The sequence below is a fragment of the Halyomorpha halys genome, unplaced genomic scaffold, assembly GCF_000696795.3.
Source record: "Halyomorpha halys isolate HHAL.00 unplaced genomic scaffold, Hhal_1.1 Scaffold1449.1, whole genome shotgun sequence".
NCBI classification, from domain to species: domain Eukaryota; kingdom Metazoa; phylum Arthropoda; class Insecta; order Hemiptera; family Pentatomidae; genus Halyomorpha; species Halyomorpha halys.
In genome coordinates, this window is record NW_027115160.1 from 198478 (window position 1) to 223619 (window position 25142).

Sequence of the window (25142 nt, forward strand, 5' to 3'; positions counted from 1 at the left end):
GCACATTAAAATAAATTAATCATACTTATTTGTGTTTTTCATTTACCGCACCCCCAACCATCTTCTCCTCATTTATCATCCACGGTCAACTATCTCTCATAATTATGAATAATAAAATATTTCAGGATAGAATGATGGTAAATGTAATAAAGTTGAGAGATGACATGTAGTAATCAAAAACTTCAATTATTTTAATACCACACACAAAGGAAATCCATGAGAGCCATTGATCGCATCAATCACAACCTGTGCTTTCGAAGTATTGTACACAAAGTGTGGATATAAAGTGACAGAACGAGAGGTTTATACGGAGCCAGCGGGCGAACTGGCTGTCTGCTCGTGACACGGGTACTGGCGCTGCACAATGGTTGATCGATAGCTTCAACAGGATTTTCGAGGACTTTGCCGCTTACAAAGGTACGTCCGTTCCTCCAATTTTTTGTTGAAAGCCCGGTTCTTACATTTTTCATTTGTTTCTAGTACGTTCTTACAAGTACTACATTTCGTTTGGTACTTCCTTTATAGTAAGTAGCAGTACTTCCTAACAAAGTACTAAACCCCTGATAGCACAAGAGGAGAAAAAAAGGCAGTTATCTCACCCCAATTTTCGATTACTTTAATGAATACTATGTATAATTACTAGTTCAAGTTTCAAACCGATAAAAAAAACTAATTTTTTATTCGGAGCTCTATATCTCAAAAAGTAAGAACAACACAAAAACAAGAAAACCTAAGAGAACATCATTTAAAGAAGTGCACATTTTCTAAAATATGAGCCCTAATAGAGTTATTTACGTTAAATAGTTTTTGAGATATAGCTTTTTAAAAAGCAACATTTCATAAAAATGTTGTATGGGATGTACCGAAAGATCAGTAGATAGAGAATTTATTTTGAAAAAACAATATCTCAAAAACTATTTGACGTACAGATGTCTATTAGCATTCAAATTAAAGCTAGTTTAATGAGCTATAAAGTATTTTATGATGTTTATCCTCTAAGGAGTAATAGTTTACGTGAAATTTGCTAAAATAAATTGATTTATAGTTGTTCGGACAAATTTCCATTTGCCAAATTTATATTAATATGTGAATATGATAAAAACTACTACCCCTACAAAGATAAGTGTCATAAACTACTTTCCTTTTAAGTTCATGACCACTTCTTTATAGTCCATTAAACTAGCTTTAATTTGAGTGCTAATAAACATCTGTACGTCATATAGTTCCTGAGATATAGATTTCTCAAAATAAATTAACTAACTACTAATCTTTCAGTAGGTTTTTAAGAAATTTTGCTTTTTAAAAAGCTATAGCTCGAGAACTATTGGACGTTAATAGCTCTTTTAGGGTTAACATTTAAGCAAATTTACTCTTCTTTAAATAATGTTTTCTTAGATTTTCTAGTGTTGTTGGTAGTTTTTAAGATATAGAGCTCTGGATGAAAAATTAATGTTTTTTTAAGGTTTTGAAACAGCCGCTATTTTTTATTCCCCCTACCTATACTTGGCAGACTCATCAGTTCTGACTAGTAATTATACATAGTTTTCATTAAAGTAACCAAAAATTGGGGTGATAACTGCCTTTTTTCTTCCCGGCTTTTGTTGTACTATGACCCTTCACGGGTTGTAGTGGTACAGATTTTAACTTTTTTTTAATCATTTCTTTTAAATTTCGCTTAAAGTTGATTTTTTACTCGATTTACGAGTTTTGGTATATCGAATTTATGTCCTGTTTGTCTAAAATGTGTGGTGAGTGCAATTTGGTCAAGTTTTTTGAGTTTTATTTATTACAGAGGTACAACTATATTAGTGTTGATATACCCTTCTTTTGAGATAAGTTCTGAAGTTCCCACAGTCAGCGTTGGGCAAAATTAGCTATAGTTGAAACTAATAGCTAAAATTACCATGAATACGATATTTATTAATCAATGGGTTCATTAATGAAAAAGAGTAGTTTCCATGGTCCTATTAGTTTCAACCATAGCTAATTTTGCCCATCTCTGCCCACAGTTCTCTTTGGAGGAAATTTCATTCACTATATTAGATTGTAGCTATATTTTGTCATTGTCTTTCGCATTAGTGTAAAGTTTGAATAAAGCGGCCGTGTTTTTGTATGTATATGTGTAATCGTTTTGGTTATTGTATAAGGATTTAGTTGTATCAATGTTAGTGTCTGCTAGTTAGAAAATCCAAAACAAACCCATCCTCCATTTCAACCCTGTTCAGTTGATAGTATCACAACAATGTAGAACAAACAATAGTAGACATTTCTAAGTAATGTTTTAATTGCAATAGTTATTAATCTTAAATTATACAATAGACATGTATTTTTATAAAATAATTAATTGAAAAAAAATATTTGTTATGAAAAACTGTCATTGTAGAGCATAATTCAATATAGTATTGAATTATACTCTACAATTAATATGAATACAAGTAATATGAATTGACTGATCCTCAAGATCCACAAAAATAAATATATATAGACCCACTCACACACACATATAACAAAAATGTAACCATTTAAGTTACTCTTTCTTCTTATCCATAAATATATCATAGAGGAGCTTTAAGTAAAGTAAAATGTAGTGTGCATAGAGGAACACCATGAAGTATACACACCAGTAAAAGTCTATGCATATCAATAAGGCCCCTTTCTTCTAACCCATATCTTCCTATCTCTATACTGTTTTACTGATATCTCTATAGCTGAAAAAAAACAGGGAAGAACTATTTGGTTACCTATTAATTTCTCAAAAAATATAATTAATAATTAGTATCGATGATTTTATCTTTCATTTGGTGTTAATTCAAAGTTGAATTAATCAATTTAATAGTTAATAGTTTTATGCCTGAATATTGATTACATTTTAACGTAATTATTGTACAGAATCTCCAAGAAAATTAGTTAAATAATCCTGATACCTTACTGTACAGTACTTTAGTAGTGATAAATAATCCATGAAGTAATTATTTAGTTTGGAGATTATTCAGAATTGAGGCAGTAGGTGCACAAAAGAGGCTTGAGGGTCAGTACCCTTTTGAGGAAAACTCATTTTCAGCTTGTATACCATGTTAATATTTCGACCAAGTTTCAAATTAGCATCTCTAAAAATTCATTGAGATATTAAAACTATAAAAGAAGTTGTACCTGTAGTATTAGTTTTGTAAAATATATAAATAAAATTTGAAAAAATAAATAAAAGTTAACTTATTCATTTACTTCCAAACAATTTGGAGTCAACCTTTTTTGGAATAATTATAATATTCAAAAATGAGATGTTTAATAATCGGAAATATGTAAATATGAAAATTAAGCAATCTCCTACTCCAGAATTTACTTGAAATTCAGATGTCTTTTTCAGACACATGTTCAGAAAAAAAAGAAAAAAAAAAAAGAGGAAAAATATCGAAAACTTCGTCAGCAGTCACCCAACCTTTATGTTATATTGATATAAATTTCTAAAGTCGCAAAGTAAAAAAGAATATTGACATACAATTTTTTAAAGTAAAAAATTAAATTTATGAATTATTACTAAAAAACTTAAAAAGAATATTTATCTAATTGAAAATTAAAATTAATTATCACGGGTACTCTTAAATAGTTTGGAAAACTCCAATGTAAACCCCAAATTTTTAATAATATCCAAAAATAAATACATAGACAAGTAAATTAATAAATAAAAAATTAAATTTTAATAAAACCATATAATGAAGAAGAACGAATTTCAATATATATTTTAAATTTATTTAGTCAGTTACAAAGCAAATTTAAATATATTTTCAAAATGAAAAATCTAAATGAGATTAAGAGATGGAGAAACTGTTAATTTAAATAAAATTACACTTACAAAATTGAAAAAAATAAATTACTCCATCCATCTGAATTTATATTTTTTATAATTTATATTTATATGAATTTATATTTTTATAATATCATAGGATAAAAGGAGTTCGCTATACCTAATTTTTCTTTGAGAAAAATTAATTTAGAAAATCATATTAAGAAGAGGACGAACCTTAATATGATTTAGACTAACTCATCTTCAAGGTATCCCACCAAACCAGCTTAACTTTGTTTTATTTTTAAACAATTCCATATATTTTAACAATATTAAGAACATTTTGTAAATTGGATATAATTTGTCTTTTATTTTTCTTGACTATCAAATTACGTATTAACTTTATGTTGCTTGATTGTTTAATCATATTACTAAATTTTTATAATCTTTAAATGATATGATGATTTTTTTAGGAATTTACGAAGTATCTCAGCTTAAGTGAAGATATGAAAAATGTTTATTGACTGTAAATAAGCAGCAAAGTATTGCACAATGGTTTATTATTTAATTTTTTTTCAATAACGTCTCTTCAACTAGGTCCATTACCGACGGATGTTCTTTTAAATAATTCGGAGTAATTAAGTCATCTTCAGATATTTTTGTGTTTTATCGATGTCAGAATTGTCCTTGAGTAGAATGAAGTTTATAATCTTAACATAATTTCTTTCTTTCTGCTACTTCAGGCTTGGAAACGGAAAAATTGAGAGCTGCATTTTCACAGGCTTGGCATGTTGGGCGATGCAACCCCAAAAGCAGGTGTATTTGCTTGTACTATGTGCAGTTCTCGATCTAATTCTTAACGAGCATTCCTAAAATTTTTATCTTTTTGGTGGATGCCAAGCTAGATTGTGCTCTTATTTATTGAAATTAGTAATTTATCATATCGCTAAATAAAAAATATTCAGCTGAAATAGGATAAAGAAAATTTGATATTAATATTAACGGCAAACATGTTTTATATTAAATTAAAGTAGTGTTTAGGAATCATATTCCTGATATCATATGAGTAAATATAAGTCAACCGCTAACGCTGCGAAATTTCCAAGACAACAGCAGGCAACTAAGTTCTTAATCTTTGTAGTTAGTGGCGGACTGCTGCGGTTTGGCCAAACTAGCGTTATCACATTATTGTCGAGAATGTTTGCTCGGGACCAGGAGCCCGGAATAATATAACAGCCAGCTCTAGAAACCACTGGCCGTAACAATAAATTTCATGGAAAGTAAATTTGCCTTCAAGTGTTAGCTCTGGCTAAAAATAATAAACTCTATGTTTAAATATGTATGAAATTATCTTCAACAAAATATAAAACAATGCTTTTTAAAATATCCGGACGAACATTTAGGAAAAGAATTTTTTTTTTGTAATTTTTTAAAATAACGAACTCGCATTACCATGCACCGTTTCAATTTGAAGAACGTAAAGCCTGTTAGGTTTCCTACGACCTTATACCCTTTTTGCTAATATAGAAAAAATATGAAGTGGTTCGGAATCATAGTTAAAAATCCTGAAAACTGAAATGTATACTTGAACAAATTTTTTAGTTTATTATAAAAAATATTTTGCCTTTACCGTTACCTAATAAATATTGTACATCCTTATTCTCCTTGACTTTTCCAAAGCCTTTGATTCCGTCGACCACAAAATCCTCCTTTCTACATTTCACAGTCTCTCTTTATCATTTTATTCAATGGTTTCAATCTTTCCTTACCGGTCGTTCACAGTATGTTGTTATTCATAATAATCCTCCCTCTAGCTTTCTAAAGGCGTACCTCAGGGTTCTTTCTATTCCTTACCCTTTTCTCCATCTTTATCAATAACTATTCAGCATTGCCAGTATCATGTATACGCAGACGACTTACAAAACTACTTTTCCTTCTATCCTCATGACGCCTCAAATGGCATTCTAAAACTATAAGAAGACATCAATAGTATAAGCACTAAAGCTGTCATGATTGGATTTCTCCTAAAATCTATCCCAGGACCCCCCGACCTTTCCCTAAACAATACTCTTATCTCATTCCATACGTCAGCCAAAAATCTTGGTGTCACTTTTGATCAAAAATTATCCTGGAAATCACACATTGTCCGAATTTCCCGTCGAATAGTCATAGCCACTTTAAAGCAATTCAATAGAATCCGTTATCTTTTTCCACTTAAAATCCGTCAACTCTTACTTTCCTCTCTTGTTTTCCCCCACTTTAACTATGGCTGCCTGGTATATGGTGGACTCTCGGGTAATCTCGAATCTAAACTTAAACGTCTTATGAAATGACCAGTACGATTTATTTTTGGGATCACCAGAAATACGCACATTATTACGCCGTTATTACCCATTATTACGCCGAGCTGAAATGGTTCTATCCATCCTTCCGATGCCAGTATTTCTTAACTTCCTTTTTGTTCCAAGTAATTAGTACTCAACGTCCCTCCTTTATCCTAGAAAACCTGGAATTCAAATTCTGGGTCCAATGCCGTACAACAACTGGAACTCTATTCCCCCAGTCCCCCACTTAACTACATTTTACTTCAACAATCTAATCCATTATTATAATAGTACAGGTATTTTGTTTTGGTTTTTATTGATATATAGTTTTTTAATTAATTATTTTTTTCCTTCTCTATAAGTAAATTATAATTAAGTGTAGCCACTCTATTTTTTGCCCAATAAATGTTATTTTAAAATTAAAATTACCTTTGTAATTGTTCTAAAGGGTCCTAGTCCCAGAATAATAAACTGTTTATCATTTCATTCATTACTTTTATATAATCGAACGGTAATAAAAAAAAACTAAAATTTTATCATTTATGTTTTAAATCATGTAGAATCCACATCAAATAAAACTGAAATCCATCCATTTTTTTTAAACCTATCCCTGACAATTTCTGGCATAAGGAGAGCGGCATAAATGTCACTGTAAGCCAATAATATTGACATTATTTTGTATTCTATTGTTGGAAGAACATAACAATTTTTAAACTTTAAATGGCATGCAGCCCAGGACTTATGGGACTCCACCTTCTTGAGCCACATCCATCCGGTAGCCCCAACGTCCTGGAGTACACCATCCTGGTCTGGCCCTGTCCAACGTAAAGGGCGTGGGATTCTGTTAATGAACTCCCTGAATAAGGAATAGTTTTCGTTTTCCAACAAGCGAGAGAAGTCCGAAATGGCGATGGCGAAGATCGCGGCCTTTCTCAACAACCTGGCTTGATGTCCTTCAGTGGTTGTGCTATCCACTACTTCATGTTACGCTGTTTCCAGGACCTCAAAGATGGAGCATCTGAGGTCGATTCTTTCCGAAGCTCTGCAGCTTTCCCGGAACCCATGATCTGTGTGACCTGATAATCAGGGTGACAAACTTAGTCTTCAATCTGGCATGGACGGAGGGAAAGGAACTTCCTAGGCCTCCTTTCAACCATTGTAGTCTTCTATGAAGTCACGCTTCAACTTCTACCTTAACTTCATGGTCTCACTGTTCCTCTCACAGAGTACCTCCGGTAGCGCTATTAGTCCCTAGATATTTACTTTGAATTTTTTACTATTGTACAAAACATACACCGAGGTATGTTACCTCCTCATCAGGAATAACCTTCTCTTCTTGGGTGTCTAGGGTAACAGGATGAGCCCTATCCATGCAGCTACTAGTGAGTGAGACCTGATTCTTGGCTGTGGCCACACTGACTTCCTCCTCACACGCCACTTTCCAATGACTTTATCTCCCAGCTTCTGTTTTAAGTCTGGTACTGCTTTTCTTGGTCTTGATGACAGCCAGGCCGTCAAAGGGGGCTGAGGCATGGAACCTATTTTGTTTTAACTCCACCAACTTTGATGAGTTGTTTCCACAACCACTAGTTTCCACAGCCAAGATCTGTGGGCATCTTTTTTCGAATTCCCTCACGACCTCGCCGAGGTTACCCCTGTTCTGGACACTCCTATTACTGAAATAACTATAGAAATATAGGCTACTGGTGGTCTTAAACTCCTGAGGTCTCTGGAATACGCGGGGGTATCATACTCTATCGAAGACGAAGGGTATATCGAACATTATCAGTATGGCATACTCCTGTACCCTCCCTTTCATAACTCCACGCACTCTCAGTAGCGTATCCACAGTTTCCATGCCACTGGTCGAGCCTAACTACAGTGGATGGCTCATAGCACTGAGAATCGGTTTGAGGCTGGTATGTTCCAGAATGTGCTCCAGGACTGGTTAGGAGGCATATTGAAAAAAAAATTCCGTCTTTCCGTCATTGACCTTTATCGGTTTCTCCACTACTATCAAACCTAACTAGTAGCTTCGGGCGGTTATAATTATTATTAACAAATTAAATTTTATAACTAAATGCTTAGTATACATAGAATCAATCCATACCCATTTCCTCTCAATGGAATTTCGATTCTCGAAATTATTATACAAAACCATAATTTATTATTTACCAACTAATATCAGGAATACACGATGATTAAACTAGTTTTCATATTTTCCATAAAAATAGATAAACTACATAGTTTCTTCAAAAGAAAAGCAAAACAGCTAGAAGGTACAGGACAACAGGATATATAGTTAGGAAACGAAGGATATCAACAAAAACAGCTTTGTGATGTTGATTTATAATAGACCCATTATCTTTGGCGACCAAAAAAGCCGAGCCTGAAATCCTCAGCCTATTATTAGACCATTAATCAAGATTCCCAACAGCTAACTTCTTGAAGGGATTCAAAGTTCTCAATTCAATTCTGCTCATGCCAATAAACCATAATGTACCATATTTTCTATTTCATGAGTATAGTTTGTCCACTGCAATTTAAATGGATAACATTATATTTTGGTACTTTTTATAAATACATATAATACTCATTTAGGATTTTTATCTTTTTTCCACTCTATAAATTTGTCCAAATCATTTAATTTGGGTTTATTTGACTCAAGTGACTATGTCCTTACGTCTTTATTGAATAGATCCCGTAGTTCTCTATTATTCCTTTGGTTCCAATAACCAACTGTACATACTGACCAAAATCTGTCAAAGTATTCTCGCATTTTTGAGTTAAGACCGTGCTTCACCTGAGTGTGTTATAGCTGGTATTAAGATCGTTTTATGAATAGTTAGTTATGCTTTCCGAAATAGGTTCCGAAACTGTAAGTTTATCGTACTGCAAAGAGATATGATGCAATTTTTGGATTTATTTCCACTATGATCTCATTTATTCTAGCCACTAAAGCCCCAAGTAACTGGCTACTTTCTTAACAGTCGCTTCTGATTCTGTGCTTCCCTTTCCTCAATTTTTGGGGGAATTGTATATTGATTCATATTGAAAAAGCAAACTGGTTTCGTATAGTCTTCCAGGTATATTACGACAGCTGTGAACTATATAATAGCGTCGGGTGAATCGAAGTCAAAGTTTAAGTCGGAGGAATAGGTTCATTGAACTTGTATGGAGCCTATATGTTTTGGCTTTTTCTGCATTCAAAATAATAAATATATTACACAATATTTTCGTCCATGAGATTGGGTGATAATCGGTCAAGGCTTCAGGTAGTCGGTAGTTTCTTTTTTTATAAGAAGGAATAATAATGGATTTTCTCATCTGAGTATAATTTTCTGTTAAGGTTTTCGAGCAGGCATTTGTTGATACATTGTTTTCTCCTGGTACAGTGCTTTTGATGAACTTGAAAAACACAATATCATAAAAAAAACGTACTTTGATTGTATTTTGATATTTGGTCGCCACTTTTACCGCAGAAAATAATGAAAACGAAAAAATTCGAAGTACTTTGAGGTCTATCTATTGTTAGTATTAATACTGAATCTATTACTATTCTGAAAGGAGGGTTGAACTTTGGTTGGACCAAACCTCATAATTAGAGATATCCTCAAGTTATGTTTATATTTATATTGGGCAAATTTAAGATGAATAACAGATTGCTGATAACCTTATATCTAAAATCATGAATGTGTAATACTAACTTCGTATTGCACTTAATCATTTAAAAAAAAATCTTCTGACAGTTTGTTCACCATTTATTATGAAAATTAAAAAAAAAATATTAAAAAAAACAAAACCTTAATGTGGTAATGGTTTCTGAGTTAAGGATTATGCTGCCTCAGGGTCAGTCTAAAGTTCATACAATGTGTATTTGAAAAAATAATATGATGATACTACAAAAAGGAATAAGGGAAAAGTAAAATGTATGTATTTATATATATTCTTAAGGTTAGTAATACTATATCCTATCCTAAATAGAAAATACAAATTAAAACCAGAAAAAATTAAAACCAGAAAAAGCTATTCTTATTTTTAAAACAATTCTCAGGCCATTGCTGATGTATGGCTGTGAAGTCTGGCATCCTTTACGAAACGGAAAAAAAAACAATACAATTCAAAATAAAGTCGTAAGAATTATAGTGGATGCTGCTTTGTTTCTAAGAAACAGCCAAATGCTTCAGGAATTACAAATAGAGGCAATAGAGGATTACATCAAAAAAAGGTTCATGAAGTTCCACTCTCGTTAAAGGAGCAGTAACCAACAACTTGGGAAACCTAACCACAACCCGAAGACTGAAGCCCAGGCTGCTGAAGGACATCCTGTTATAAATTCTATATTTATCAGTTCTGTTATAGTCACTCTGAAATTTAATTTTAATTTTCTCTTTATCTTTTCTTAAATTCATATATAAGAAGATGGTTAGCGTTGCGGTCCAAAGAGAAACAAAAATAGTTTACAACTATTTATTTTCCGACGTTTCGCCCTAATTTGCAGGGCTTCATCAGGGCTAAAAAGATCCAAAATGGTACAATGATAAGATAAAATGATAAGAATAAAAACAAGTAACAATGACAAGAGTAAAAATTTCTTTATAAAAATACGTAAAATATAAAGCTAAAAAAATGAACAGGAGATGCACATAAAACAAAAACAATACGGGAAAGAAAAAAAAAATTATAGAGATAAAATAAACGCCATGAAAGAATATTAAAAATAAATAATAATAACGATATAAAATGATAATAAATAAGCAAAGAACAAGTCAGGACAACCTACCTGTTCAAAGCAATCGGTTGAACAGAAAGAAACAATGAAGCGGAAGCGTGGAGGAGTGGGGAGGAGGTAGCCTGCAAACCGTTTAACGGCTTGTTGTTTTTGTTTTATGTGCATCTCCTGTACATTTTGTTTTTCTTTTAGCTTTATATTTTAAGTATTTTTTACTCTTGCCATTGTTACTTGTTTTTATTCTTATCATTGTATCTTATCTTTGTATTTTTATTCTTATCATTTTATCTTATCATTGTATCATTTTGTATCTTTTTAGCCCTGATGAAGCCTTGCAAAGTGGGGCGAAACGTCGGAAAACAAATAGTTGTAAACTATTTTTGTTCCTCTTTTGACCGCAACCCTGACCATCTTTTTATATATCAATTTTTACGGTCAACTATATATACATATATATTTTCTTAAATTCATTTTCTTTTCATTAGAAGTCAATTATTTATTCTGTTGAATCCATAAATGCCATTATTTTTATTATTAACTTTTACTTCTATGTTTTATTAAGAATTATCATTTTAATCTATTTATTTTATATATATTTTTTTATTTATAACATTGTATAGAGTTAGGGGTGTCTTTTGTATGCGACTATACCTCTCCAATTATCAATTGTTGAAAAAAAGATGTAACTCAACCATGTAAGGCTCACCAGGCCGATCTGGTATTAAATAAATAATAATAATAATAATAATAATATATATATGTATAATATATATCTCTTCAGTATTAAAATGAACTTCGATTTCCATTCACTACTAAATTCATATTGCGAAACACTTAAAATATCAGATCCAATCTGCGAAAAATATGGGGGTGGCTTCCCCAGAATATCTATTCGAAATGTCATGTTCCCATGATACAAAATCAGCTAGGATGCATAAATTAGTAATATTCATGCCTGGCCAACGGGCTCAAGCCACTTATGTTTTTTTTTTTCAAATGAGAAGGCCTTCCTGAAATGTTTATGTAATATAAGACTACCCATTACGAATAGTAAGATAGAGGCCACAGTCCTGCTATGTCACAGTAACTAATTTTATAAATAAAAACAAAATATGAATGAGATTATAAAGAGGAAAACTTGAATAAAAAAGGTTGTGCCGCCCAAAAAAAATCACATATAGTCATTAAATAAAATAAAATTTTAATATATTTACGTATATATGGTTGACCATAAAAATTTATATATAAGAAGATGGTCAGGGTTGCGGTCAAAAAAAGAACAAATAGTTTATAACTGTTATTTATATTACTTTTAAATTCATCAGGTGTATAAAAATTATTCTCTTATCATCCTCTTTCTTCTATAGACCTTTTTGTCTTATGTTACGACTTCATAATTTTGTCGATTCATCTTCAAGGAAGTTTCTAAAATAATTAGTTTAAAGCCCTTATATTTTCTGTAGCCTCTATTAATTAAAAGAGTAATATGTCTCGAAGAAATAATCATTTAAAATTTCGGCATGTTAATTTTAACTAATGTGAAATAATCTAGATATGAATAGTAAGTTGAATAGCTAAGAACTGATGCATTAGATCTACAAAACGACTAGTTTACAAACAAAAACTATTTTAAAAATTATATACGTTTCCAAGTATTTTACATGAATCTAAGAATGTTAAAAATGTTTCGGTTTATTTACTCTCCTAAGCTAGGGTTCATTCGAGTTATTATAATTTGATAAATAAACAGTTACTCGATTTCATAACATTCTATTTTTCAAACATATCAACCTCACAAATCGATGATGTCTACTTCCATGATATTTATTGCATCAAAATATAAAATCAGTGTATTGTTAGTTCTTAGCCATCGAAGGGCTATATCCGTAAGATAAAGGCTGATATCCGTAAGGTAAAGGCTGATATCCGTAAATAAACTATGAAATAAATTAGTAAAAATTAATAAAATGAAAAAATTAATAAAGGACAAAAATTGGGTATTATAGATTTTTTAATTTTTTTATGTCATCAAAATAATACTATTTAAGAGTATAGACATTTATTCTAAATACACCTAAATCAACTTCATTTTTGAAGTGCTAACATATTAACATAATTCAAGATATACAAAAAGGGATATTCAGAAAAAATTGAATTCATTCTAGAAGGTTTCAGTAGGCATCTTGGAAACTCGTATGATATCAATTTAGAATGTAAAATAAACGTCTTTTGAATGCTTAATTAGTGAAGTAACTGATGATCTCGGTAAAAAGATATTTTCAGTGATGTTATGTTTATCTTATGGATAAATATAACTGCTCTTTAGAAAGTATAAACTTTCTAATTCGATTTTATGTTAAAGCATAACAAATTATCTCATTTATTCTGAAATAATATTTATAAAGAGAGAAAGTACTTATTTATCTATATGAAGCCACACTTGCGTGTTCATTAGATGATATGGCTGGAGCTCTCGCTCACCCACACACTACAGCCGAACCCTTTTTGACTAAGTCTTTTCATTTTCTAACCCTTCAAACTCATTTCGACTTCTATACATTAAAACTTCTGGAGTAATTACCTCAGACGTATCCATGTGTGTATATTTAGTATAAATTATATCGTCTATTGCGCATATATATATATATATACAATACGATATATAAATATAATATAAATATAATCGCAGCGCACAACTCATATTGGATATTTTTTAGATGGCCAAATTCCCAGTGAAAAAATCAATACTGGGAGAAACTCATAATAAAATCATATGGTTCAGGATCTATCAAGAAAACGTGGCATATACTGCAGTAATAACAGTAAATGGTAGAAGTACATGACGATCACTAATTCGTAAATCCTGATAGGTAATGAGTAACTGTAAGTTATATAGGACGGAATAATCAATGATCTATGATTATTCAATGTTAAGTGATAGTATTATTTTAACTAATTTTTTTTTATTATTATAATAAAAAGTATTTGTGCTAACTAGCTATTTTGGAAAATGCATCATTTAAGTAACTTATTCTGGAACAAATGAATTAATATTTAATTTTTAACAACTTTAACAAACAGTATCATTAATTCCATGGCGTAACCTCAGGCTATAGCTAGACTATACCACCTTAGCTGGACTGATATTAATACCTTATAATGCCTGTAGGCAATCAGAGAGAGAAGACTCAGTAAAGTATATATAATACATTTCATGTATTTTATATTTATGAAGTATTTTTTCTATTTTAACGAAGGGTATACAAAAGTATATTATTAATAAAATATCATACCTTAAAAGAAATTCACACATCAATAATTTAAAAACTTTTTGCAGGCTATTCCACCCAGGTCATCAATTTCAGTCAAAAATTACTGATGAGACAATAATACATTAGCGAATCATATTAATTAATTGATAAACTTTCCTTAGCTTATGTCTAATAATCTATATTGTCACTCTTCAGATTAAATATTAAAACTTTTAATTACAAATAAATTTAAGACTAATATCACTTTCTTATCATAACAATATTTTTAACCTTCCTCACTCATAGGTGAGGCATATAATTAATCTATTTTAATGAAACTATAGTTAAATAAACCCCCCAAAAAAGCTAAGTAAAATTCCTCAAGGTCAATTATACTGAACTAATTAACGAAATTAAAAAGTCAATATTTTTAATATGAAATAATCAATTACATTAAAAATTATATAAGTTTCGTATTTTTTTTAAAAATTATACTAAGTCAGGAATATTACACTGTCACCAAGATAGTTTTACACGATTTTCAGTTAGATATATAGATATTGTAAAATTTCATCGTATCTTCTTTGCTTGAATAATGGTACACTGATTTATTTATTTTATTTTTTATTTTTGAATTCCATATATTAAAAAGATAGTACCGAATATTGCAGTTACTGTCTCTGTTAGTGTTCTTCGGTAGACTGACTCAAAGCTAATTGGTCTAACACAAAGTAATCACAGCCATTTTTAGATGAGCTACTGTTACAAAAAAACGCCAATGTGCTGAAGCTATTTCAGAGCTTTGGTAGAAAAACATTAATAAAAAGTAACTTTAATGAGAGCACTAATGCTCCTAAAATACAACAATGACTATCGGAGACCATTTAATGCATACCTCATTCCAGGGCCCACGGTCGTTAATAAAGAATTGATCTTTAAAACGGTTATTATTCATAAATTTATTGAATAATTGAGCCGGTAGAGAGGTGAAACCTGATAGGCGAGTTCCAAAACAGACAGCTCACTGACGGCCCATCATGTTCAGTTTTTATTGACTGTATTCCAACAACAGTTTTTTATTTTTACTTTTTTGGTTTAATGCGAGTTTGAGAGCTTGTCAAGCTCATCCAAAAGTTGTGAAATAATGGGAATTATTTCCATAAAAAAACACGAAAGCGTTAGGGATTTTTCACTCATTATATACACACGATTGGTCAAAACGGTATTTTAATTGACAGCGAATAGAAAAAAAAGTTATAATGTAAAGAGGTAATTTGTAAAATTACTTTCAATGATAACAAACAATTTACTTCTTTCGCATTTTGAAAACTAAAGCCTTAATTAATGAAATAATTTAATAAATACAATTTTTATTTTGTCAGCAACAATAATAATTTTTTTACAGTTCAATATCAGCATGTATTCATGTAGCATTAATATATGTTAATTTATTTATTGTATTAATTATAAAGTATATTAAATTTTCCATAACTACTAGGAACCCTAATGTTGGTAATACCATATCAGATAAATAAAATAGCATTAATTCATAAATATGAGGTTATAACAACAGTATTGGCGATTGGGTACGAAAAGGAGAAATAGAATAAGGTATAACGCTTTTTGAAGAACGTGGCAGGGAACTGGTATGAAAGAGGCATAGAATAGCAATTACAGCATCTTCAAAAATACACCTTTAGAAGTTGCAACCGCGTGGAGGAATAAACTAGTATTCAGCGTTTAACATGACGAAAATACAATAGGAAATAAATAGAATTGTGTATTTACAAAAAAAACATTACTTCTGATATTTCTCTGGTACATAAATAATATAAGTTACTTTAGACTTACCAGCTAGTAGAAGTAACTTGGCACATTTAGTCCTCCCTTGGATTGCCGCTTTCATGAGAGGAGTAACCCCGAGGCTGTTCCTGGCGTCGATCTCGATGTCTTGGATCCTCGTGAGCAGGAGGCTCACCGCTTCGTGCTGACCTGTGTACAACAGCCTACCGTTAGACCTTAAGCTAAATAGTACTAGGATATATAATTTTAAATTTTGTATTCACATATATTCTTTTAAATGTGGTTAATAAATACATATTTCGATTAAAAATTTTAAATAAAAACAATATTTAAACATATATTCATATCCTTTACGATAAGGACGCGGATTGGGGCACAGGCCCAGTGCGCTCGGTTCGGAACGTTCTGGATTCGATTCCCACCCGGGGTAGTTAACAGTAATTTTACTGCGGTCCCCTGGAATGAATCTTGACACTCCCACGTTGGTTAGTACGCGGCGGCAACCTAGGTAGCCGCCAGGGATTGGCAAAAAGGACCACTGGGCCCACTTGCCGGACTTGTTCCCCCACCAAATACCAGTACCAGTATCCTTTACAGTATATTTTTAATATTGGAATTGAAACCTAATACTGATTTTTTTTTTAAAGAATACGTAAAAAGAAAAAAACGATTAGGAATTATCACTCAATGGCTTATCATTTGCATTATTCATTAAATATATAAGGAGAAGTTAGTACCGAGGAAGGGAGAGGGAGTTAGGTCATTGAATTATTATATCAGTCAGTATTTATAACGTATTATACCAGTAAATAATAAACAATAAAAACGTCTTTTGGAACCGAAATCGGAACCATTACAATGCCTAAAAAAATGAAGGATAGTATTCTCATGTTCCGAAGAATATCGTGGGGTGATCTCTGACTTCGGCTCAAAATTTAAAAAGCATGGCCCACCAATCTCGGTCCATGGCTCGGTTCTTAGACGGCTTATATGTATCTTATTTAATCTCAAAAATTAAAATTTTATTTTCTCGAACTTTAGCAAGGATAAATCATTGAAAAGAAGAAATCAAAACATAAGTGCTAATTTCATTTCTAAAGTACAGTAAATGTATGGTCCCAACCAAACTCCTGTTAAAATAAGCAAACTATGCCCTGTTATTTTCATATCATTTTGCACATTTATAATCATGCACCCTAAAATTCCATTTTTTCTACAGCTTGGAAAAAGTCAATCGTTCCTTCCTAGTCTCCGATTTCAGACCTATCTCAATTCTCTCCAATCTATCAATACCACTCAAAAGAATAGCCCATTCACAGTGCCAAAGGCATTCCAATTTCTATTGAAAAATATCACTATCCTAGTTCTTTTGGATTTTTCAATAGCCTTCGACTCAGGGAATCAACATCCACCTTTCCAAACTCCAAACCTTCGCTTCTCTAAAACTCCTGATCGCTTCCAATCCATCATAATCCCCAATAAACCCGCACTCTCAATGTATCTCAACGACCTCCCTGATTCTATCCTGCCGATAAGCTGCAAACAACGATCTCAGACTCAATGTTGAAACTACTAAGAGCATTCTCATCGGTTCCAAGTAGCATCCTAATTCCCTCCCTTGCCATCTCAAATCTACTTCAATTGCCAACCCATTCAATTCCACACATCAGTTAATACCTTTGAAATTATTCGAAAAGCCATTGCTATCCTTAAACAGTTCCTAAGAATCGGTGAATTTATACCCACGAAACCCGCCAGCTTCCAGTTACTTTCCTCATAATTCCCCGTTTTGATTACAATGGCCTCACTTATGGTGAATTGTCAGGTAGGCAAGAGATGAGATTCAAGAAATAAATTAATTGTTTTATTAGATTCATCTCCGGGATCCCTAGACGTTCTCTTGTCTCCAAATTAAAGTGGCTTCATCCTCTTTTTCTTAGAAAATACTTCCTGAGGTGTATCTCTTTAGAACATTAATAAACATAAAAAAAAATTTTTATAATCCTGGAATTTTCTATCCACATCCATCCGTAAAACATCTTCATTAACCTCATTTAAATATAAATTATTTCTCATACTCTTCAACTATAAATCTTACTCAAATCTAAAACAATAAACAGGACGTATTATGTAAATATGTTTTAATTTATTTTATATATAAATTTCTTACTATACTACTCGTATTTCTAAATATGAAGCTAGAAACTTCACCACTATTGTTTTTATCTTTAAATTTTATATTTTATCTTTATTATTTTTATTGCTTCGTTGTTAAGCCATTTTATGCTAAGAAATTGGCACTCAAATGTACAGTGGAAATATTCTTATGGGACTGGACTAAAATAAGATAAGTCTCAGACTAAAATTACTTTTCATTTCACTTCCACTTAAAAATTAAATTTGTTCACCACCGAAAGTTATTTGTTGAATCACTGACAACCGAAAAGTCAGAATAACTTTATTACAGAAACTTTTAATAGGAAATAATTATTTTAAGGGTCTTCATATTCTTGATTACTCTAATAGCTAATTTAAATCAGGGAATCTTGCCAAATTAAAATATAAACTCTTATAAGGTTTTCTCTCATTTTGTTGATGATTGAAGCTGTTACATAAACAGAAGAAATGTTGCCAGTAACTGATTGGCTGCTTCCCCTCGCCAAAATCCCCAGCGTCGTTGGAATCTTACCAACACAGCTCTTAATCGCTATTTAGTCCGCTCTTATCTTTAATTAACGTTGTTTTGAGATCTGAATGGTTTGAAAACTTATGAGTAGGCCGTTTCAAAATATACTGTTTGATTTAGTTCATAATTAGTCGTATCAATGCTCAATGTTGGATTTAATTTTGGGGGCCCAGGACAAAGAATATCGGCCGCCCACTTTTTATACTATTAGAAGGGGATAAGAGGGAAATTTTTTCGATAAAATAATATTTATTTTAGTTTTATTACGTATTTACATCACTTATGAAAATTACGTGAGAATTAAGTTCGAATCCGGCCAGGAGCGTTGATGTCTTTCATAAAATGAAAAAAACTTGATTTCCCACCATAATTAGAATAAGTTGGTCACCAGTAGATAACCCCCAAAAGTTCTAGCAAGGGAATAAGGGGGGGAGGTAAGGTTTTTTTTTTCGGAAAAGACTCCCATAGGAGTCCTATACTTCCTAACCATTGTTGGGGGCCAAAGTTTTTCTTTTTGTAGGACCGCCACTGAATGAAAAAAGTGAACGCCCCAAATTCGAACCGGCACCGCTAATAGCCATCAAATTGGTATTATTATTATTATTATTATTACACTGAGGGTCGGGAATCCCTTCCTCACTTCGACCCAATTGGATCTTTTGTGAGTTACCCCTCTTTCCACTAGAGATCCCATATGAATCCTATGCTTCTTATGAAGTTCAATAATTCTTTTGGGTTTATTCTAGAAATGTCTTCAGGCTCCATTCTGTCCTGTCCCAGATACTGTAATCTTCTGAATGCAAGGGCTTCACATTCACACAGAATGTGCTGTGCCTATTCTTCATCTTCCATACATAGACGGCAGGTGGAATCCTCCACCAGCCTCATCTTCTTAAGATGATATTTTAAGGGGCAGTGGCCCGTGAGGAGTCCTGTTATCGTCCTCAGTTCATTTCTAGTAAGGTTAAGGTAAAATTTTGCCTTTTCCTCTGATATTTTAATGAAGAGCTTCGATTGTTTCATACCTGGTTTCAGCGTCCAGTATGTTTCCTTCTCTTTTTGTTCCCAGGTGTTAACCACATTCCTGATTGCACTAATATGGCTCAGGGCCAACTAGCATCATTTCTGATCCCTTCCTAGCTAGGGTATCTGCCATCTCATTACCTTCAATCCCCTCATGTCCTGGGGTCCACATCAGGGTCAGTTTATTGCCTCTAGCTAATTCCTTCAGTCTCTCTAGGCAATTCCAGACTAGCCCTGATTTTATAGTATAGGAAACATCAAATTGGTAACACTTAACCACTGCGCTCCGGGCAGCTCACCCCCCCCCAAAAAAAAAAAAATTTGTCGGTATAAATGTTGCCTTCTAGGTAAAAATATATGGAAAGAGAGTTGTTTTGTTTTTACAAAGGCAATACCACTTTCTACAACGAAACATGAGTGAGTAGAACTTCAGGATCCAAACCAAGTAACTTATAGCCACTTATTGAACCTTGTGAACTTAGCAATAGTCAAAATTAATCCAAATTCCGACAACTATCTGTAACACTGTAAGATATTTGTAATATATGAGCAATCCGAATTTAATCATACGATACAGTAAAAATAAAGTTGTGGGTACATACAAGAACGGAATGAATACAGGAAATAAGACATTCCAGGTCAGATAAGTTGAAAGGAGATAAAAAGTAAAAGAGGTCTACAAGATGGAGATGAATAGAAAAAGGGAAGAAATGAAAATGAGTCAACAAAGAAAGCGGTGTAAGCGATACAGAAAAACAAAGATCAAAAACAGGAACATAACCGGGAAATGAGTGAGGACAAAGTTATTTCATTGCAGTTTCATTGCAGAGGCCGTTTTGTTATGTAGTCATATTCAGATATAAGAACAACTACCAATCATAGACATTAGTCAAAAATAAAGCTGACAAAATTTTTTTTAAATATTTGCATTCATTTTTATCGAATCTATTATATTTTTGGAGATATTCATTATCTAAAATAGTAAATTTCCGGAAAATTGATTATTGTCTCTCGTTTTAGTCAAACCTTGTTCGTCAAAATGGCCGAAAAGTATGGCAATCTGATTTTACTTGTGGGATTTCGTTATCTCTAGTATGAAACAGTACTTTGGTGATTAAAGTTATTTATAAATAAATATACCAGCATTTTCCCAACGAACGCTGGCCAGCATAAGAAAGGTGTCTTTAGTGGTCGAACAAGTGACCTGGCTATCGAGGAACATATGACCTGTGCCTGTGACGTCATGTTACAACATGTGATTAACAATGTTTTGATTTCAAATTGAGAGGGGCACCTAAATAGGACTGAATAAATTAAAAAAATCGGATGTTTAAGTCCGACAAACGTATTCCCTTACGTGTAATGTTGAATTTTTATTTCACAGTTTACATCCTTCAAAAATTAATTAATTAGCAGAAGGTAAGTTCTTCGGATCATCGTGGTATACCTGTGCCTTGAAAGTTTAAAACAGAAAAACTAAACATTTTCTATGCTTCCATAATTGTTGTGTTAATTTTTTAATTTTTTTTTTGTACCTTCATTTTTAAGGAAATTTAATATTTAAATTCATATTTTATTAATAATGAATGGAATAAAATAATTAGGGATAAATTGTTTACTGAAATATACATGATATTTCTTGGAAGGATATTTGCCTGGAATAAATCAGCGCGGTTCAACTAATGATATGCGTTCTGCTCATTTTCATGCTGTCAAAATCTATTTCGGAAGCATATCGACATGTGTATTGCTGATTAGAACACATTTTTCTATTAGAGCTGAGGACATCTAATAAATTTGGCATATGTTTTTAAATAATGATAATTTTATTTTTGGAAGAGGCAAATTACTTTTAATAGCTTTTTAATGTAGCTGTTTGTCTCAATTAAATATAATAAATAACAATCAGTACTATAAAACTTAAAAATTAAAAAAATCCTCAACTACCTACGCCTCTTAATTGTCATTTAAATCTAATAAATAAACACAGGATAGAGATACGCAATCCGGTGTCAATTTGTAGATATATGCCCACTCATTCCAGATTAGGTCTGATCCTAATAAATTGTGACGGTTTATGAAGGTAGTTTAGGTTGGGAGGATCGTTCCGATACATTACGTCCCGCTGATCAAAGAAAAACCGGCTTGTATTTCGGATGGCATTTACGGCCGCTCTAACTAAATGTCTCCGTTGACATTCCAGTCAAAAAAGAATTGACAACCGGATAACATTTTAAAGCCTGGATTGGAATCGTAGCATTTTCTGATGCTTTATATGCGGCTTCAGATCCTTAAATAAAACAATAATCATTTAAATAACTATAGTCATCGAGATCGTTCATTATTATCTGTTCATTAGATAATCGCGTGGGATAGATAATAGATAAAAAATTGAGATGGAGATAAACGCGCTATAAAAATCCTATAAACAAGCTTATTTCAAGTATTCAACTTTATCTTTGAATAGTTTTTAGGTAATATTTAATTTTTTTTTGGGGGGGGGGAGGGAGAGAAATACAGTATAAATGAACTTTGGTGGTCTTTCAGTCAATTATCTCAAAATAAATTAGCAGGAAAAATTTCAGTGGAAATGAAATATGGAAAATATTAAAGGGGAATATTGCCAGCAACATTTCTTTGGCGATATTTCCAAAAATCTTATTTTTTGAACGTTTTACGCTTTTAAATGGCCCTGATATTTTACACTTCAGTCACATTCCACATGCTCACACGAAAAGGACTCAAAAGAATTGATATAATATCGGGTCATTTCATTGTATCAATATAATGGCCAATGTCATCAGACTAATTGAAAAAAACTAGGCTGAATTCGTGGGGTAGTGATTCTTTTTTATGAGCATTTTTAGACGTGTGCAGACAAGGAATCATTAGTCTGGAATAGTTTAAGTTCTAGAGAACAGTTACCCTAAAGGACGCTTCACACTAAACGTTTCATTTTCTTTTTGTGACGTTTACATAAAGTATAGCTACGTTTAAATTATTGATAGAAATATATTAATCTACAGTTTATGTTAAGAAAACATAAATGGTACGAAAGAGAAATGAAAAGTATTGGGCAAACCGTGCTATGACAGTTCCAGGCCCGAACAGACCAAAATCGAATTAGAATTTCTTGCACGGGTGACGGAGTTGGGGGGGAGGGGTGAGGTAGCATACCCTAGTTTCCTTCAAAGCAAAAGTGAAGTCTAAAAGTGGGAGTTGGCCACGCCCTCGGGACTCAGATTTACGATAACGCTAATAGAATAAAAGGAAACTTAAGGAGGAAGCCGATGATTGGTACAACTCTGCCACGCCTCTCGGGAGGAGCTTGCCTTCTTGGCTGTATTTTTTGTTGCAGCGCTCACTCCCTTCATTAAACACTTCCTTCCAAGCTTAAATAGCAGTATAATAGGATGTGCTAGGACGGTGAGCTTTATACATTCAACTAATGTAATACAGAAATTTTTTTTTTGGTTCCTGAGTATATATTTATAGAGATAGAAATGGTAATAAATAAAAATTTAATTCACCCTTGTCCGTTGTTGTGACGTATTATTTTTATTGTTCAAACTTTAAATTCGTTAAGAGGCTTTTAAAGTTTTGTGAATTCATTCAAAGTATATCTATCGAAAAATAACTTTTACTTAACTTATACTTAAAGTATAAGAAACAAAAATTTTTATTAAGCTACACTATCAATATATTGAAAACTGAAAAAACCGACAACTTACTACGATACAGAGGACACATAGCAGGTTCCCGCGCCTAGAGTTAGTTAGTGAAATCTAAATTTTAAAATTGAATACTTTAGAATATTTTGGTAATCAACTTATTTTTCTAATTTGATATATAATCGGAGATATATAAAAAGAGTTTGCTTCCGATTTTATTTCCCGATATTCCTGGATAACGTTGACCCTTAGTATTGTACAATATTGCGGTAGTAGTGGGTGGCCTAAAATTTTCATAAGCATAAATCCGTGAGACACAACCAAGGATCTGCTCCTAGTAACGTACTCCTTATCTGTTTTGTTTGTAGACCCCCTTCCTAGCCTGGTTACCACTATATTCTAATCATAGTGGAGGGTCACGTTTTCATTTCGTGGGACCGCCACAGAAATAAAAACCGCCCCACATGCCGGATTCCAACCGGCGCCGCTGCAGTCACGAGTCTGTCAAAGTAAGCGCTTTAACTTGCTCGCCTATAAACAGCCCTCGTTCCTCCCTATCAAGCATCACGTGTGCTTTAAAACGCGATTAAACGGTTTCAATATTTGGTCCCTACGTTTTCTGTCGGTGTAACTTTCTCTGCTTCTTCTTGGGTCAATTACTATCAATTTGGTAAATATGATACGAATTCTGTCGTTATCGACTTCTGTAATTAGTTTTATGGTAAACATAAGTATACAAAAATAAATAAAAAATACTTTATAATGAATTCATTTCGTTGGAGAACATTATACAGGAATGTGTTCTAAGGAAGAACTTAGTGAGAAGCATTTATTTACATTACTGGAAATACTTTGCTTTATGTTCAGACGGTACATCTTTTTTTACCAGAAATAAAATAAAGTATGCCACAGGAGATACATTAAATAATTATTAAAAAAATCTACAAGAAGTAACCCAGTTACCGGCCTGAGCGGCGAAGTGGAGTGGGGTGTTGCCTTCGTTGTCAGGGATGGTGAGGTCCACATCTTCGAAGTTGAGCAACAGTTCAAGTAGCTCTGTGCTTCCGTTTCCACACAGGTAGCTACCAGCCGTCTGCAAAAAATAAATAAATAATAAAATGAAGCAATGAAACACTCTACTATTATGGAAAAAAAAATAATCACAATTAAATTTAAAAATAATAGTATAGCAACAAGTTATCGAGTTAGCTGTGTAATTTAGAAATAAAAATTAGAATGATATAAATAGAGGCCTGGTAATATAAAACCGGATTTTAATATGAATCCTATAAATATATATTTTGGTCCGAATATACTTCTCCCTTGCAGAATATTATCTAGTTGTTCTAGATAATTTTGTCCCTGCGAAGTTATAGTTATCTATACGCACCTGTTGGGCCAAAATAATTTAAAAATTTACACTTTCTCAAACATTTTTGACAGTTCCTTCCTATTTGTACGTTAGTTAATGGTGAAGTTTGAGCAGGAAACTTGTGAAACATACAGTCCTGTGAAAAAATATAAACTTAACAGATTTTGTAAAGAAATCTTGTTTAGGCTATGAATAAGTATAAACTCAACGTATGTTTTTCTATTGTCAGCTGTATTAATGGATTAATAATAACCACCTCAGTTTTGTTTCTACTGTTGAAGAGAGATTATATTGTTCGTTTATACTGCATGGCTTTGTGTGAATTATTTGTTTTTTAAAATCCATTCCATGCAAGAAGGTTTATATGCATATAAACCTAAATGCACTGGAGTAATACAATGTAAATGTATTGATTAAAATTCTACTAGAAAGTGAGATGCATCCCTTGAGTGTGGAAGTAAACAGTCTAAACTGGCTTCCATATTCTCCAAGAAAAAAT

The 25142-nt window shown here is 32.3% G+C and overlaps 1 protein-coding gene across 2 annotated transcripts in view; it reads right to left on the reverse strand.

Moving 5' to 3' along the window:
• LOC106689750 (uncharacterized) overlaps positions 1-24846 on the reverse strand; it is a 74291-nt gene extending 49445 nt beyond the window's left edge. The window contains exons 1-3 of one of the 2 annotated variants that reach the window (XM_067052250.1): positions 24662-24846; positions 24239-24364; positions 15940-16080 (exon numbers count right to left, since the gene is read on the reverse strand). In XM_067052250.1, coding sequence (XP_066908351.1) covers positions 15940-15994 — 55 coding nt within the window. In that variant the 5' untranslated portion in view covers positions 15995-16080; positions 24239-24364; positions 24662-24846. Of the gene's footprint in view, positions 1-15939; positions 16081-24234; positions 24365-24661 lie in introns of both variants that reach the window. The other variant, XM_067052249.1, reaches the window with a different exon arrangement.
• Between the last annotated feature and the right edge of the window lie 296 nt (positions 24847-25142).